This window comes from Macrobrachium rosenbergii, chromosome 48 (genome assembly GCF_040412425.1).
Source record: "Macrobrachium rosenbergii isolate ZJJX-2024 chromosome 48, ASM4041242v1, whole genome shotgun sequence".
NCBI lineage: Eukaryota > Metazoa > Arthropoda > Malacostraca > Decapoda > Palaemonidae > Macrobrachium > Macrobrachium rosenbergii.
Genome location: NC_089788.1, coordinates 15,490,564 through 15,507,344, shown reverse-complemented (window position 1 = coordinate 15,507,344; position 16,781 = coordinate 15,490,564). Strand labels below are relative to the sequence as shown.

Below are 16,781 nucleotides of genomic sequence, written 5' to 3'. Positions count from 1 at the left end.
ACCCAGGTGTGGACAGACGGCTGTTGAAAAGGCCTGTCTCTAGATGTGTGTTGTTTGTCGTCAAGTTTGGATTCCAATTCCAATTCCAGGCGCCAGAGGAGCATTCTTGATTCGTCCCCAGCTATTGAAGAGGCACGCAGACAACGTCGGCCGCTCTTCTCCGCTGCCTGTTAATTGGTACAAGGAGGCGCTTCTCAGTTCACAGCCTCCCTGCAGCTACGCTGTGGATCCCTCTGTCTTCGCTCTGACACGACTTCCTTCTCACCCACGGGATTCACCAGAAGTATTCTTTCCAGAATGCCCTTCTGCTGGAGGCCCTCCTTTGGATCTCAAGTGCCCAAAGGACCAGGTGCCCATTGTCTAAGCCCCCATCTCTTCCCAAGCACCCAGAGCCTGAACGCCCAGGGCCAGCTCCCTAGTGCCCGGCGCCAACCCTTCATCACCTGGCTACTTCTCCTGAGTGCCAAGTGTCCACCTTGAAACAAGATGAGCCTTCTTTGATACCCCTCAAGCAACAATTGTCTGAAATCATGAGCTCCCTCAAGAACGCTCCTGCCTCCAAGCTTGCTTATGACTTATCCCCATCTCCGATCACTTCTGAAGAAGAAGAGTTCAACCAAGACCCTGCTCCTCCTTCAGCATGTGCAGCTCTCCTCTGCTACCTGTTGGCAAGTTTTCCGTCTTTTTTCGCTCCAGCTGCCCCCATCTAACCTGTTTCTTCCTTCCTGATGAGGAACCTCCCAGAAGATAGCTCCGGGCTTCCTAAGATGGTCCTTTCCTCGTTGTCTAAAAAAGGCGATCAAGGAAATCGGAGGCTGGCTCTCTGCTAAGACGGAGCAAGGTAAAGCTACCTTCGCCCATCCTCCCTCTTCTCTGGTTAAGAAGAGATACCTGTCGTACGCCACTGGGGAAGCTCCCTTTTGGGAGTTGCCTCATTGACTTCCTGTTGCTTGGCCTTCGCTTCAGCAAAGATTATGTTTTCTTCAGCAGAGCTGGACCACCTAGTTAAGAGCCTCTTCAAGGTTTTCAAGGTTTTTAGCTTCCTCGACTGGACTGTAGGAGCCCTTGCCAAGAAGAACGAAGACCACAAGGACATGGATCAACACTTCGCGACGGATTTGTTTGGAGTTTTGTCGTGCGCTGACAAAGCCATCAGGGATGGCTCTTCGGAACTTACGACCCTTTTCTCTTTTGCGGTTTTGAAGAAAAGAGAACTGTGGTGCTCCTTCACCACCAGAGGAGTCACACAGTCACAGAGGTCAGCATTATTATATTTGCTTCTGGATTCGCCTCACCTTTTCTCTCAGTTGATAGTGGAAGAAATTGCTTCAGACCTTCGGAAGAAATCAACTCAAGACCTCTTAGCACAGTCTTCCAAGGGCCCCAAGGTTTCATCATCATCGTTTGTGCTAAAGACAGTCTCTCCTCTCCAACAACATCCATTTTGTTGAAGCAGGCCCAAGTCACAACCCAGGCCTAGCTCCATTGTCCGGTTCCCAGCCAGAGCTATCAAGGGAAGAAGCTCTTCCAAGGCTGTGCCTAAGAAATGAACAAGAAGTCCTTTGTGCCCCAGTAGGAGCCAGACTTCTCCATTTTTGGGAGAAGTGGAGTCACAGAGGGGCAGACCTCTGGATCGTCAAGATTCTGAAGGAGGGCCATTCCATCCCCAACATGAAGAACCCTCCTTTGGTCACTTCTCCCATCGTCTTGACAGCCTACTCAAAAGGCTCAGAGAAGCATTCAACCCTCTTGCAGGAAGTATCTTCCTTCCATCTAAAGAAAGCCACAGAAGTAGTCGAGGACACCTGCGCAGAGGGCTTTTGCGATCGTCTGTTTGTAGTCCCCAAAGTGTTGGGGGTTGGAGACCAGTCCTTGACGTAAGCTCCCTCAGTCTCTTCGTAAGGAAGATGAAGTTTATGATGGAGACAAACCAGTCTGTCATATCATCCAATCACCCAGGCGATTGGATGATAACGTTGGATATGCAAGACGCTTACTTCCATATCCCTATCCATCCGAACTCCAGGAAGTATATTAGGTTTGTTGTCCTGGGCAAAGTATTTCAGTTTCAGGCTCTTTGCTTCAGGCTCTGCATGACACCTCAAGTGTTTACTCGAGTTCTTGCCCCTCTAGCAAAATGGCTTCATCTGATTGGCATTAATGTCAGCCTTTACCTGGACGACTGGCTCCTTCAATTCCCTTCGAAGGAGAAGTGCACAAAGAACTTGCAGACCATTCTTTGCCTTACTCAGGAACTGAGAATACTCGTAAATCTCCAAAAGTCCCAGTTAGCCCCGACACAAGAGATTCTGTATTTGGGGATGATTCTCAATTCTCAGCCTTTTTGGGTTTTTCTTTCCCCCACGAGAATCACCAACTGCCTCAAGATGATCTGCAGTTTTCTTGCCCTCTCGTCTTGTTTGCCCCATCACTGGATGAACCTATTAGGAACTCTACCATCCACTGAGATGTTCGTCAAGTTGGGCAGACTCCACATGAGAGTCCTCCAGCTCTACCTGAAAGCCAACTCGGACAGGAAAACTAACCGAACTCTGTTGGGTTTCCCATCACTCAGGAACTCAAATTGGACTTCCAGTGGTGGCTGTCTGAAGGAAGACTTTCAAAAGGAAAGTTTCTTACTCTGAGCCCCAACCTAGATTTATCAGACGCTTCGGATCTAGGCTGGGAAGCCCTCCTGGGAAGTCGGGAAGTTTCTGGGACATGGTCCCCACAAAAATGGAACCTTCATATCAATGTCAGGGAGTAAAAGGCCATTCAGCTAGGCCTTCAGTGCTTCTCGACCATGATCTGCAACAAGACAGTAGTAGTCCATGCAGACAACACCACCGCACCGTCATATATCCGAAAGCAGGGAGGCACTCATTCCTTTTCGCTCTGCCCGGCAGCAAAGGATCTTCTCCTATGTACAGACCAAAATTGAGTGATGAGGACCACCGATTGGACCTAAGATCCCATGGTCTGTCAAGACCTTTGGGAACTGTGGGGCAACCAACATTGGACTTGTTTGCCACATCAAGAAACCATCGTCTTCCTCTCTTCTGTTCTCCAGCCCTGGATCCCCTGGCAAGGGCGACAGACGCCATGCTCCAGGGCTGGTCAGGTCTGGATCTGTATGCCTTCCCACCCTTCAGCATGGTGAGGGAAGTGCTGAACAAGTTTGTTTCGCACCACAACGTCTCCTGACCCGCATAGCCATGTTTTGGCCACTCAGACCACCTAACTTCAAGAGATACCACTCTTGCTCTGACAGGCTTCAGACTGTCAGGAAGCTGGTCAGAGTGAAAGGCTTTTCAAGAGCAGCTGTGGAAGCTATCGTGAGATGTGTACAGCAATCTTCTAGTGATGTCTACCAAGCAAAGTAGACAGTTTTTCACAGATGGTGCCTCAGACATAATGTCTCGTCTTCTGAGACATCTTTAACACAAATACAGTAGTGGACTTCCTCCTGTATCTGAGGACCTCTAGAGGTCTGTCCTTGTCCACCATTAAAGGGTATCGAGTTATGCTTAGTTCGGTTTTTAAGCACCAAGGTCTAGACTTATCCTCAAACCCAGATCTTGACTTGTCAAGTCATTCGACACTTCTAAACAGAAGGCCGATCTGGTTTCCTTGAACCTAGACGTTGTGCCCAAGTGGATCACAGGCCCTCCTTTCTAACCCCTCTGTTCTGCTTCCCTAAAGGACCTTACTCGGGAGACACTCTTCCTTGTAGCTTTGGCGACTGCAAAGTGTGGAAGAGAACTGCAAGCTGTTGACAAGAGAGTAGGCTTCTCCCAAGGAGATGCAGTGTGCTCTTTTACCCTAGGTTTCCTCGCCAAGAATGTGGACCTATCCAAGCGCTGGCCTCATTCCTTCCACCTTAAGAGTTTAATGGAAATCCTGGCCCCAGAGGAAGAGGAAAGGGTTCTTTGTCCCATCAGAGCCTTAAGATATTATTTGTGAAGGACCGAAAAGATCAGAGGGCAATCCAGCAACCTCTGTCAAGAATCCCTCTTGCCCTCTTTCGAAGAATGCATTGTCATTCTTCCTAAGGGACCTGATTTCCAGGGCACATTCTTGGATTCAGGAGGACATTTTGCCTTCGTTTTAAGTGAAAGCACATGAAGTCCGAGCAGTCGCTATATCTCTCGCTTTTAAGCATAATTTGTCCTTTTCGTCCATTCTTCAGTCGACCTTTTTGGAGGTGCAAATCTATCTTCGCGTCTCACTTACTTGAAAGAAATCGCAACAGTGTTTGAGAATTGCGGTACCCTGGACACCTTATGTCAAGGCTAAGAGACAGAGGAGAGAAGGAATGCTTCCTATGCTTCTTCCCCCAATACCATGCCTGCCACAAGCATAGGAAGCATTCCTTCTCTCCTCTGTCTCTTAGCCTTGACATAAGGTGTCCAGTTTTTTGGGGAGCTTGGGGTTACTTATGTGATCAGGCCTACCCTCCATTGCCAGACTCCCACTTACGTAGCGGTGACCCTTGGCTCAGCCACCATGCCACTACAGTTCGTCATTGGAAGGGTGGGTAGAGCTCTCGGCTAGCACGCTGTTGGCCCAGCATTCGACTCTCCGACTGGCCAATGAAGAATTAGAGGAATTTATTTTGGTGATAGAAATGCATTTCTCGTCATAATGTGGTTCGGATTCCACAATAAGCTGTAGGTCCCGTTGCTAGGTAACCAGTTGGTTCTTAGCCACGTAAAATAAATCTAATCCTTCAGGCCAGCCCTAGGAGAGCTGTTAATCAGCTCAGTGGTCTGGTTAAACTAAGATATACTTAACTTAACTACAGGTTAAGATGAGCACTAACCAGAGGCAGTATTCATCTGCAGTATCCCTCTTACCAGGTAAGGAACGACAAGCATTGTTTCAGTGCTAGCCATCCTTCCTATTTCAAATGTTTTGGAGTAGAATATGTCCATTCATCCCACTCCCTATCAATGTGTGATTCAGCTGTGTAATTACTTGGAAAGTTACTTTTATGAAAATGATATTTTCATAATAGAATTAGGTTTCATATATACTTGCCAAGTAATCACAGAATCAGAGCCCTCCCTCCTCCCCTCTAATGGACATAAGGGCACAAACACAATGACGCTACCGGCTTCGTCATTCCAACATTACCCGTTAAATGGGCAGGGCCTGTCACCTACACTAACTGTCAAAGTGCTACCGCAATTTTTAAATAAAAGGCTGCTGCATGAGGTTAAAACTATAGCTATGTAATTACTTGGTAAGTATATATGAAACTTAATTTTATTATGAAAATATCATTTTTGTGTTCTTGAAATGTGTGACTATTGCAGAGTTTTAGAAGGGTTGATAATTTTCCAGAAAATTTTTAACATGTTGCATTGGGCCATTTGTTGACTCCCAAAGGAAATTATTCCCTTTGGAATTTATGTCTGCTGATGTAGTGGTTGTAACTTACACAGCTATACTAACTGGAGGTGTGTAGTGATTTAGAGGAGGTTACAAACCTTTGGTTACATATTAAAGGTTTGTGGTCTAAAAATTATAAACGATGTTTAAAGAAGTGTAGGTTCTTGTTTGTTAGGCACTGGTTTATGATGATACAAAAAATTAAAATTCCATTTATAATACTACATGAAAGCAGAACTCCCCAATATGATAGACAATATGTAATTACTCATTACCCTTTGTTTATCACTATGCGGTACGTATGTATAAGATGTAAATGTAGTTATCATATTTGTTGATAAAGATGTTTTTTCCTCTGCTTGTCTGTGTGTCCATCAGTATTCTCTGAATTATTTGCCATTGGAAGAACTTTGATGGTGTTTCTTTCAACAGTTCGTCAGTTGGATTGCTTGTGGAGAGGAGTTGGTCCAGGGTCTTTTGGGGGCTTTTACCAGCATTGCTTTAGCGATACTGTACTCTGAATGCTCTATGATTAGCTTTTGCATATGTTTTGTTACTGGATCACTGCCTCTCTTGGCCAGTTCTCTAAGTTAGTTATTTTTTTATGCTTTTGTGTAGAGAATTTTTTAGGTGTAATTGAAGAGCCCACATATTTTAATGGAACTTACCAGTTGTTATGCTGTGGCAGTTTGTAAGTATTTGTTCCCTGACTGTATGATTGGTATGTGAGGAGCAGTAAATTTAGGTCATAGGGATTTCATATCGTAGTTTTTAAATTTTTTTGTCCAGGGAAAGTTTATTTGCAATCAAAGAGTTCACATATTTGTATGGAACTTACAAGTTGTTATGCAGTAGGGTGTGCAAGTATTCATTCCCTGACTGTACGATTTGTTTTTGAGGGGTTATAACTTTAAATCATTGGGTTTTTCATTTTTATAACAATTAAATTTCATCTACCCTATTCAGTTAACTTAGTACTGTAATTGTAATGGTTAAGAGGGTGTAATGAAAAATCATTTTTCATTTTAGTTTCTAGGTTATGATTGATGACATAAAATGGCATCCACTGGTCAAAATGTGTAACACAAAGTACATTAACCACAAGCCTTGTTTTTTTAATTTAAGAGATTTCATATTTGTCAGTTATAAAAACATGTGACATACCAAGTATGCTTTGATGTCTTCTTGCTTTGACATGGTGAGCTTTAGGTACAAATCCAAGTAAAATGTTTTGGCATGGTACTCTTGCAGTTGAGAGTAACTTAACAGAATTCTAATGTGCTAAGTAATAATGTAATAGGAAGGGAATGGGTACAGTATTTGAACTTAGCATACTCAGTACTCCGTGTCTTGTTTTTTTGACTCTGGGTCATGATCCAAAATAGAATACAAAGCTTGTAACTTAAAAATCTAATTTGTTCATCATCATCATCATCATCATCATCATCATCATCATCAGATGTCTTATGAGGTCACAAACATAACTGCATAAGGGTAGAAAACAAATCTTGATTCCTTCTGTCACTTATCTTCCTTTATTGATTGTCAATGCAGACTTTCTCTGACATGCACCATACCATAATCTGCTTGTATTTTCTGTACTTGTTAGCAGAATTTTTTTTGCTCTTAACAAAATAAGAGTACACAAGAAAAAAATTTATATTTGTTTCAAATGATTGTAAATCACCCACTCAGTCATGCTAAATCTACAATGTTTTGGTTCCAGTTTGATTAAATTCCTATATTTCACATGTAATATCAGACAAAACGTACATATGCAATAAATTTAATTAGAAAAAGAAAAAAAATATAAAGATACTGAAAATCTATTGTACTTGCCATAACCTGTGTCTGGTCTGGGGGAAGTTTTGGAATTCCATTCTTCAGCAACATCGTCAAGAGCTTCTAGCTCTGGTTTAGTGAAAAAATACTAGACTTTAGGTTTGTGGGGACTATAACTGAGTGGAGGGGGTAATATGCACCTTTAGTATACTGAGGAGATTCAATGTTGAATATTGGTGAGATTTAGGATGTGAAGGCAGTTTGCCATCATATAACAGTTGTTAATTGGACAACTAAAGAGGGTGTTAGCTCTAGGGAAGAGTCAGTTTAGGTTATGTGAAAGACCCCTAAACTTAGCTAGCATAACCTAAACCTGGCCTAAGCACGTCAAGTAAATACAGTAGTGCTCTACTCAGTACAACCACATTCTGTTTGTATTACAAATAGAGCCCAATAAACATATTTTTATGAAAATATTCCAGAGCCATACAGTACTAAAGTGTGCAAATTGTATTTTTACTTTCAAATGGCCACACATGTATAATCAGTAATACAGTATTAAAATAAATTAATGAATGAGGATGATAATCCCAGGGTAAAATCCCAGAGTAAACAGGAAATTCAGATAAGGTCAAATTAAACTGTATGGGAATAAAATGGCAACTCTGTGTAACTCAAAACTTGTGAGGAGTCGTCGTCCTCCTCCTCCTTCTCCTGTGTCATCAAGGTCCTGTACTGTACCTCCTTGATGCCTGGAGGGCCTGGTCATTGAGAGGCAGCAAAGAGACATGAGATTCCAGACTGGATGAACCTGGCACAATACCAGCAAAGGGAATTTCCATCAGCTTTGATTCCTGATTCCTTCTCAGGAGCATCTAAAGCTTCGCCTGGAGTCGTCTTGTCACAAAGCTATGTTGGAATTGAAACCGCCAACCTCTTGATGCCTTAAAGTCCACAACCCCATGCAGGCCTGCGAACTTCATAACTGTAGCCTTCAACTCAGCACTGCCAGTATTCTTGCCAGCTATCAAGGTTGTTTGCTCAATGTCTTCATGTTAGCCTCTTACCATGACCTTGGAGACATGACTCTGGCCGTCTCCTTCCCAAAGCCAGTCGTGTACTTCTTCAGCTTGTCCTGGGAAGTCTTGATATCATGCAAGGTTGACCTTGCAATGCCGTACGTATTTGTCCATTATACATGCCATAGACCCCTACTTTCCCCTCGTAGGATGAGTTAGGGTCACACACAGCACCCTCATACCACAATACAGGAATAGCAAGACCTGCAATGCTGTAGGCACTGCAACAAAAGCCACATGCACGGGGTAAAGCATCGTGTAAGGAAACCACTTGTTAATAGTTCAAACATAAGACTGATCAGCCATGATTGCACAGGGAGGGAAAATGCTCTTTGTTACAGGGTGCATTGAAACTCTGTGGTTGTAGCCATTTAGAGAAAGATATGTTTATGTTGCATAAGTTTATCAGCCATTGAAAAGCAAAAAATTACAATGACATATGGGTTTCTGCCAATAGCAGGAAAGCTTACAAAAAACATGAGTGGTTTCCCATCCACACACCTTGTGCATGTGCTGTAGAACTGACAACATATATGTATCGGCCAATTCAAAGTGATAAACAAAGTGATGTATGATGATGTATTAAGTGACTTCGTGCTTTGAAGCCAATAACGGGTGTGAAAGCTCAGTCTCTGTCTATCTCTCCCTCTTTTACTTTTTCGTTTTTATTGGTTATTCGTAATTTTTTTGGTCAATCATCATGTTACAGAGTGAACATTACTGTATGACAAAACAAGAAATAAAAAATGAGAAAGGATAGGGGAGAAAGGGAAGGTAGGTGTGTGTATTGATATTTGTGTATGTGTGTTTGTTCATTTGTGTGTTTTAGGCTATATGTACTGTATATATGAAGGTTTGCTTCATAGAGCAGTATTGGTTGTTTTTCTCTCAGTCTCTCTCTCTCTTTCTTTTTGCAGTGCGCAAGATCGCTATTTTGGAACAAGTTACAGTACAGGACTGTAATATTCCTTTAATAAAATGTGAAAACCATAAATGTGTTAAAGGCTGTACATATGTATTGTACGAGTGCTCTCTCTCTCTCTCTCTCTCTCTCTCTCTCTCTCAGTTCAGTTATTCGCTTTTCACATTGTGTATAGATATTTCATTAAAAGTTACAGTACAGTACTCTAATACCCTACAGTAAAATGTGGAAAAAGCATACTAATCATAAAATAAATTAGAGCTCAAATGAAGTGAAATGCCTGCCTACCTCACTCCACCCATCTTGCTGCATTTCCACTCCCCTCTCAGCACAGGAAACTCCTTCCACAGCCACCCATCTTCCCCTGCAACTACTCTGCATGCTTGCTCTTGTAAACAGTGTTACTACCGCCCCATCCCATTGTACCCAGCCATCCTACACCCACCTTCACATGGAAACTTCCTGGCCTCCCCTCCCCTGCCACTTTCTCAGCCTGTTTATGAGTGTAAGCAGTTACCAATATTTCATAGGCCTGCAGCATTGCCAACCATCTAAGAGCAGATTTTTTTTCAGTGTTTTTCAAATGTTTATATTATATATATCTTTGATTCTGGGGTCTGGTTGTGTCTGGATAATGTGAAATCAAATAATTGAGGGATTACTGTAGTTGCATATCAAGCCAAAAAAGTTGTTCTTACAGAATTTGATTATTGTGCTTTTCTGATATTTGTTTTATTTTAGTTCGTCTCCTTTGCCTGTGTGGTCATATTTTTTTGTACATATTTTGATTTGGAAGGTGAGGAGGATGATTTTATTAATTTATATTTTTATTGGCAAAAAGTCTGCTAATTCAAGTTTACAGGGCTAGCTTTGTAGCTTTTTTTTATTTTTTAGCACATTTGTTGCTTAGTTATATTTTCTCTTTGCAGAAGCAGGGAATGGAATACTAAATCCAGGTACAGAATTTTCAGTTTATACTTGTGTTCACTCAGCTATGAAAATTAGTTGAACGCAAATTTTAGCTGCTATAGGTGGATGCAAGCAGGTTAGGAGTGTGCACAGAGTAGGCAGTCACTTCAGTTACAGGACAGCTATCACCTACTGCTGTGTGAATAATTCTGGTTAGACAGTATCAACCCAGTCATGTGGCTGAACATTGTCGAAGTTTGAATTATCGATACCCTTACCTTATTCTGTAAAGTTGTTTAAAGCATTGTAACACTAAGCTCATGTAGACAGGAATTGTCGCTGAAAATTTAGTAAATATTCAGACCTTGACTATTATTTATTAATAATCAAATAAATACAAAGCTTTATGATTATCATTTACAGTCAATCTGGACTTCACCAGAACCAGTCAGGCTGCTTTAACAACTTTGCATACTTTTTATCACCATCTAGTGGTTTATTCATACAGTATGTAATACAGTATGTATGTAGATTAATCAAGGAACTTAATTGATTGAGGCAAATATAAAAAATTTGATATCTTATTTGATATCTCAGTATTTACCAAATGTAAATACTGCTAATGTAGGATATTTCATAATTGTCAAATTTAAGTACTACTAATGTAGACTTGAAAATCGAACGGTTAGAACTGTATAGTAATTCTCTAGCTAATTCTATAGCAGACTTTACTAATAATTCAGATACATTATCTACTGAAGTTGTGAATAAAACTACTAGTAGGCTTTTTTTAGTAAATTTTCCAAACTTAATATCATGGGTAAGCCATTAAGCCATTAACAAACACACATGAGAGAGAGAGAGAGAGAGAGAGAGAGAGAGAGAGAGAGAGAGAGAGAGAGAGAGAGAGCGAATCATTATTTAGATGAGTATGAAAATATTAAACTGACAATCTGAATGCCCATGTCATGTGGTGGTGCCAGATGTAAACCTTTATAACTTCTAATGTCAGAATTCCCCATTATTTCCTTTGAGATAATGCCAGAAGCAAATGATATGCAAAAGTTATGTAAACTATTGGATAATTAACTAGAGAATAATGCAGACTGTTAGATGACAATGTTTACAGTATGGGTCCATACATATGTCAACAAGCATTATGAAACAACCCATGTAATTTTGCCAATTGAAAAACCCAGTACACCTTAGATATTGCTTATCCTTTTTATAAAACTTTATAGTCAACTGTCATTTTCCTTTATAACAGTAAGATTTGTAAAGATAAGTTTTACCTCTGCCAGTTTAAACACGATTCCATGTTTAAACTGGCTATTGATATTGTAGGAAGTTTCCAAGTATCAATATAAATGAAAGTAAAATAAAAGGACGTGTAGGTTTACTACTCCCCTCAGTTTTGCATTAACAAGTGAACTTTATTCAAGTATTTCTGGGCTCCAGATATTTGAGTTAGTGAATAGAGTATATAATAATAGCAAAGTTTTACCTAGTTATTAGCAAAGAGAAGTTATGTAACAGGTTTATGACCTCCTAATAGTAGAGGTGAGAATTGTCCCATGGTAAGTTTCAGAACTTACTCTGAGGGCAGAAGTCGAGTGCTGTCTCCACATGAATTGAGGACCCATGCTAGCTGTGAAAAAGAGAACATTGAGTTCAGTATGTGCACAATTTCATCAGCATCAGGCCCCTTCTTGGCTAGTCATGTGGGACAACAGGACAAAACACCTTAGACTCTTCCCCAGTGTGAGTTAGGCCAACTGATTTTCTTGGATTAAATGAATCGTCATTCCTTTGAAATAGATTTCTTGAAGTAATGAAACTCAGTTTACAGTCAGTATTTTAAAGTGAAACTCCATTTACAGTCAGTATTTTGAAGGTTATGGTAGATGTGTTGAGGGCATGTGGGTGCAGAGATATTAGTGGGCTGAAGGCCACGATAGAAATACAAATGAATTGAAAGATCCCAGGTAGGATGGACAGCACTGTATTACCTGGCAGCTTAATCACAGTTTACCGAAGAGTTGGGTGGAAACCATTTTGGAAGTTTTATGTGAACTTGCACTAAGGTTACTTTACTGAGCAGAGAAGGGTGCTCTAGGAAGTTTCAAGATTTATCCTAGGCTGTTAGAGTTTAGGAGCAGATGACTGCAGCAGAGTAACAAGTCCTTCCAGTGGAGTAGCTGCTTCATCCAGTTTTTGGAGGACACTGGTCCTCATGGAGAGCCCCACTATTACGATCTGTTCACAGCTGCCATGAAGAATCACCTGCCAGGTTATTTCTTGGCTTGCCAACATTTAGTAGCACGATAAACAAATGCTCAAATTCAACCATTGGGTAGCCATGGAAAGGAACGCCTTTTCCCTATTCAGTATAATGAGGGTGTTTTATCATCCACTAGTCCATACATACCTTTAGCAACATCATTGAGGTTGCAAGAGGAATTATTTTTGGGCTTGCCATGTCTTCTTAGGGGTTTGGTTAGGGAATCTCTAATATGGCGTAAGGTTCTGTACAAAACAGGTAGTTCCACATAAACCTTCAGTGCTTAAGTCTTCACTTCATGATAATGTATAGCAATATTTGTGATATTTTTTTTCCTGCTTTAGACAAGCAGGAATGCCAGACCCAACAAGCAGGTAGACTGGGCTGTCTACTGCTATTTATGCTGTGGAACATTTTTTTTCTCTCAACTCTGCTCTCATTTTTCACCAGGCAGACTTCAGTTATGTGAGAGATGAGGGAGGTTTATCGGTATCTGCCATTAAGGGATACCAGTCAATACCCTCAGAAATCACAGCTTTAGCAGAACAAGAAATACCTGTACTTATGGGAAGAAATCAAAAGTAAACCTTACCTTGGTGCTGCAAAGTCTTAGGAATTGTATTAACTGTATAAAACAGTACTAAAACATTGTCCCATAATGAGATCTTTCTGTTGACAGTGTATTCAAGGAAAATGAGGAAATTTCTTGGCAAGTTGGTCAAGGTGATGATTATGAGATGATGACCATTGTTGAGACCATCTGTTACCTTAAATGTCAAAGACTGAGGTCTGTGAACTCTAGAATTATTGCTTCACTCCTGAATAATAGATGCTCAGTAATTTTGTCTCAACATCAAACGCAAAAAGAATTTTATATGAACTTGTTATTCTACTTTATAAAATTTCTCCTAACCTTTTCTCTTGACACACTTTCTCTTATCCTCTGAGAAAGTAAAGCTAGTGGTTTATTACTCGGTCTCCATCTAAACTGGCAATGAATGCTTTATTAAAGAAAGTAATAGTTTTGTATATACAAATCAATATCATTTAAAGAAACCTTTCATATTCTGTGTGGAAAGAGGAAGTTCTGCAATTCATGAATGATTTTCAGCTATTGCCTTTGTAAATTCTGTTCTAAAGTGATGTCAGGTATGTATTCATATGTTTTTCATGTATGCTCGGTATTATGAACCAGTTTCTAATACTGTATATTACTTTCCTCTCACAGGAGTTGTATCAGCCATTGTGTAACTGGCTGGTCACTATTCAAGGCTAGGTATGTGATTCAGGTCTTGCATCAGGTCATTTATCAGTGTCTCTTTTTATTTTCATCAAATGACAAAATGTTTGTCCTTTGATACAAAAATGTTTGTCCTTTGTATCCGGAATTTATCAGAAAGCATGATTTGTGCCTCAGCTCCCTCTGGTTGTTCCCTTTGTGAATGAGCTTAGCAGTAAGAATTGCCATGATTCGTACTACATGCCAAAGCTGTTAAACTGTTATCGATGGAGGTGACTAGTTGGTTATTTAGTACTGTATTTTATGGATTGATTGTTTATCTTCAGTTTGAAGTTCATTCACCTTGAATACACCTTTACCTTTTTTAACAAGTTTTTTCCATTCATAATTTTTTTGAGATTGTACTACGCTTATTTCATTTTTTTTTTTCTGTTACAGACACGACTCAGTTTTGTCTCAAGTGGTTTTTTGCATTTACACATACTGTATTATAAATTCATTGTTCAACATTTGTTTAAGGTAAATAAAAAATTACAGTCTTTAGATCATCAGTTATAAGCTGTGCCCCGTGTTTACTTTCCAAATAGTTTGTTTTGAGGCATTGAGGATTATAGTATGATTAACTTAGCAGTCATCATGATTACCATGAGAATTTCTGTAGTTGGGGCATTCTCCTCAAACTACCATACTGTTTGTAATGAAAGTACTGTACAGTTTTGTAAAGTACAAGTACAGTACCCTATTTTATTGCATAGTGATACCAAATAACTTTTGTCTTTATTACAAAGCAGGGGAGTTTATTGTAAGATATTTGAGAACTTCTGTTGACTGAGGAATTTATAAGAACATATGCATGTGAAGCCCAGGATTATACACAAAATTTCCAACAAAAGGCCATGCTTTTTCCAGAAGCTTTTGAGTAATTTCCTTACAATTTAAAATTTTTGTCAATTTTGCCATTTTTTTGTCAGTCACATGAGAAGGTTTAGGATGCTGCTTTCAATTTTGTTAATTTTACTGTATTTACCATTTCTTTGCATAATCTAAAGATGAGTACAAATGGAGAGGTGGTGGGACTAGTGTTGGGAACAGTGATATATACCAGTGAGCATGGTTCTGTTTTGGTTACTTGCGTGGTTCTAGAAGATTTATCCTAGTGTCATTTTGTCTTGTGAGTTTCTCCAGCTGTATATAATGTTAATATCGTTCCAGGTATGGGATATGCTTGTTTGGACAGAATTGGTTTATCAGCAGAGCATTTGAGGAATGCGTTTGTCTAGTTTCAAATGTTTCCCTGGAAAAATGGATGGGGGTTCCGTCCTTGAGACACAACACAGTGCTAACTGTGTTGGTATTTGTCAGTATCATTCATTCTCATTATGACTGAAATTTGGTGGTCTGTGCTGGGACATGGGAAGAGAAAGTGTTGGTAGTAATTTTTAAGTTGTTGAAGCATATGACTAGGAAGCCTGATGGATATGCTTCAGTCGAGATAGCCTATTCATAAATGGTTAAGGATCAGAAACTTGGTTTTTGAAGTGTCACTAAACTACAAATTTGATACGTGAGTGAGATGATGGGGAGACCAGATGTGGGTATTTTCAACAAAGCACTATGTCTTGAGAGGATTGACCCCTCCCTCTCTTGATGAACTGTAAGGACCTTCAAATTGACTAGAATAACCTGTTTTTCCGTGGAGGCAAGTCCTTCAAAACTCTATGTCAGGTTTTACTGCCTCAACACACTATTCTAGCAGTTATGAAAAGTATTTCAGGGTCTGTGAGATGTATGGCTGTCTTGTATTTAGGCCATCTCTTTTTAGAATATGTGCACTCATTCTTCACTTTTACCTGGTTGTTTCACCTTCTGTGTTGTGGCTGTGCCCATTGTTGGTGTTAACTTAACTTCAAGTTGTTTGGCTTGGTGGGCATTCCTCTTAAGTGATACAATATGATTGCATAGGATTTCGTTCAAAATTCATGAACTGGCAACCAACCATGCTCCATATTTATCTGTTATTTCAGTGCGAAAACATGATTATTTCATACAATAAGGTCATAATATGTTTCATAAGAGTGAAATATGTCATACTGTATATTTCAAAACTGTAAGAAAATATCGTGTAGCTAAATTTTGAAAAAACAGTTAAGAAACATTTTCAGAACTTTCATTCACTCATCGCTGATGCATTCGACAAAAAAAGTCATCATCAAACCGCAGCTCAAATGTTAAAATATTAAAAAAAAAAAACATTTGTCATAACATTAATATTGCTTCCAATGCAACCATAAAATTTGAATGTAAATAAGTAAATACTGTACGAAAGTATTACTTTTGTTGGAATGCATCCACCGATATCAGCAGGTGAGCGGAGCGTGTGTGAAGCAATCATTAGAGTGGCGGCGTAACATGAACCACCTGGAACATAGATCTGCAATGAGTAGCAATAATGAAATTATCTTGTAAACAATTATTTTATATTTGTTAGAGGAATATTTGGATTTTTATAAAAATAAAATGATTTATATTTCTTAACCACTTGCAAAATTATGGTTTACTAGCAAATATTCACCTATGCAATTCTTTTGTTAAAGCCAAGATTTTGTTCCTAGGCCTAGGTATGTTAGATTTCTTTAATTACAATAAATACATTACACGTAGCATTCACATCTCTATATTGACAATTTCTGACCAGAAAGCATATGAAGTTATCTACACATTCTTGCACTTGAAGTTACCTTATGAATGAATAAATTATACACCAAAAGTGAGCAGAAGGACTTTTAAGAAAATAATATTTTAAGCCAGTCAAAAAACAAGTGTTAATTAATTCTAATAGATATTTCGATTAATAGCCATCTCGCCTATATAACTAAAATCATCATCATCTTTTATTCTTCAAAGAACAGGTAATCTCTACAAGTAAATTCTTTAGTAATAGAGATTACATCTCAGAAGGCTTAGATTATTTTTTTAGACCCATATAAATCCTTTTGCAACATACATGCAACTTGAACACAGCTTGAAACTTCAACATTCAAAGAAAACTTGTTTTAATTCATATTCCTACTTTGAAAATGTTATTATGACTGTTGAGCTTATTAGGTCTACTGTCATAATGCTGCAGAGGTAGTTACGTTGACCAGCCCGAGGAGCATGTTAAGCACGCTGTCA

The 16,781-nt window shown here is 39.6% G+C and overlaps 1 protein-coding gene across 4 annotated transcripts in view; it reads left to right on the top strand.

Moving 5' to 3' along the window:
- LOC136831286 (protein bunched, class 2/F/G isoform-like) overlaps positions 1-16,781 on the top strand; it is a 500,668-nt gene that overhangs the window by 15,309 nt on the left and 468,578 nt on the right. For 2 of the 4 annotated variants that reach the window (XM_067091408.1, XM_067091406.1), the window contains exon 2: positions 13,596-13,643. The exons of the other annotated variants lie outside the window; for them this stretch is intronic. In XM_067091408.1, coding sequence (XP_066947509.1) covers positions 13,596-13,643 — 48 coding nt within the window. The remainder of the gene's footprint in view (positions 1-13,595; positions 13,644-16,781) is intronic. 4 annotated transcript variants of the gene reach the window in all.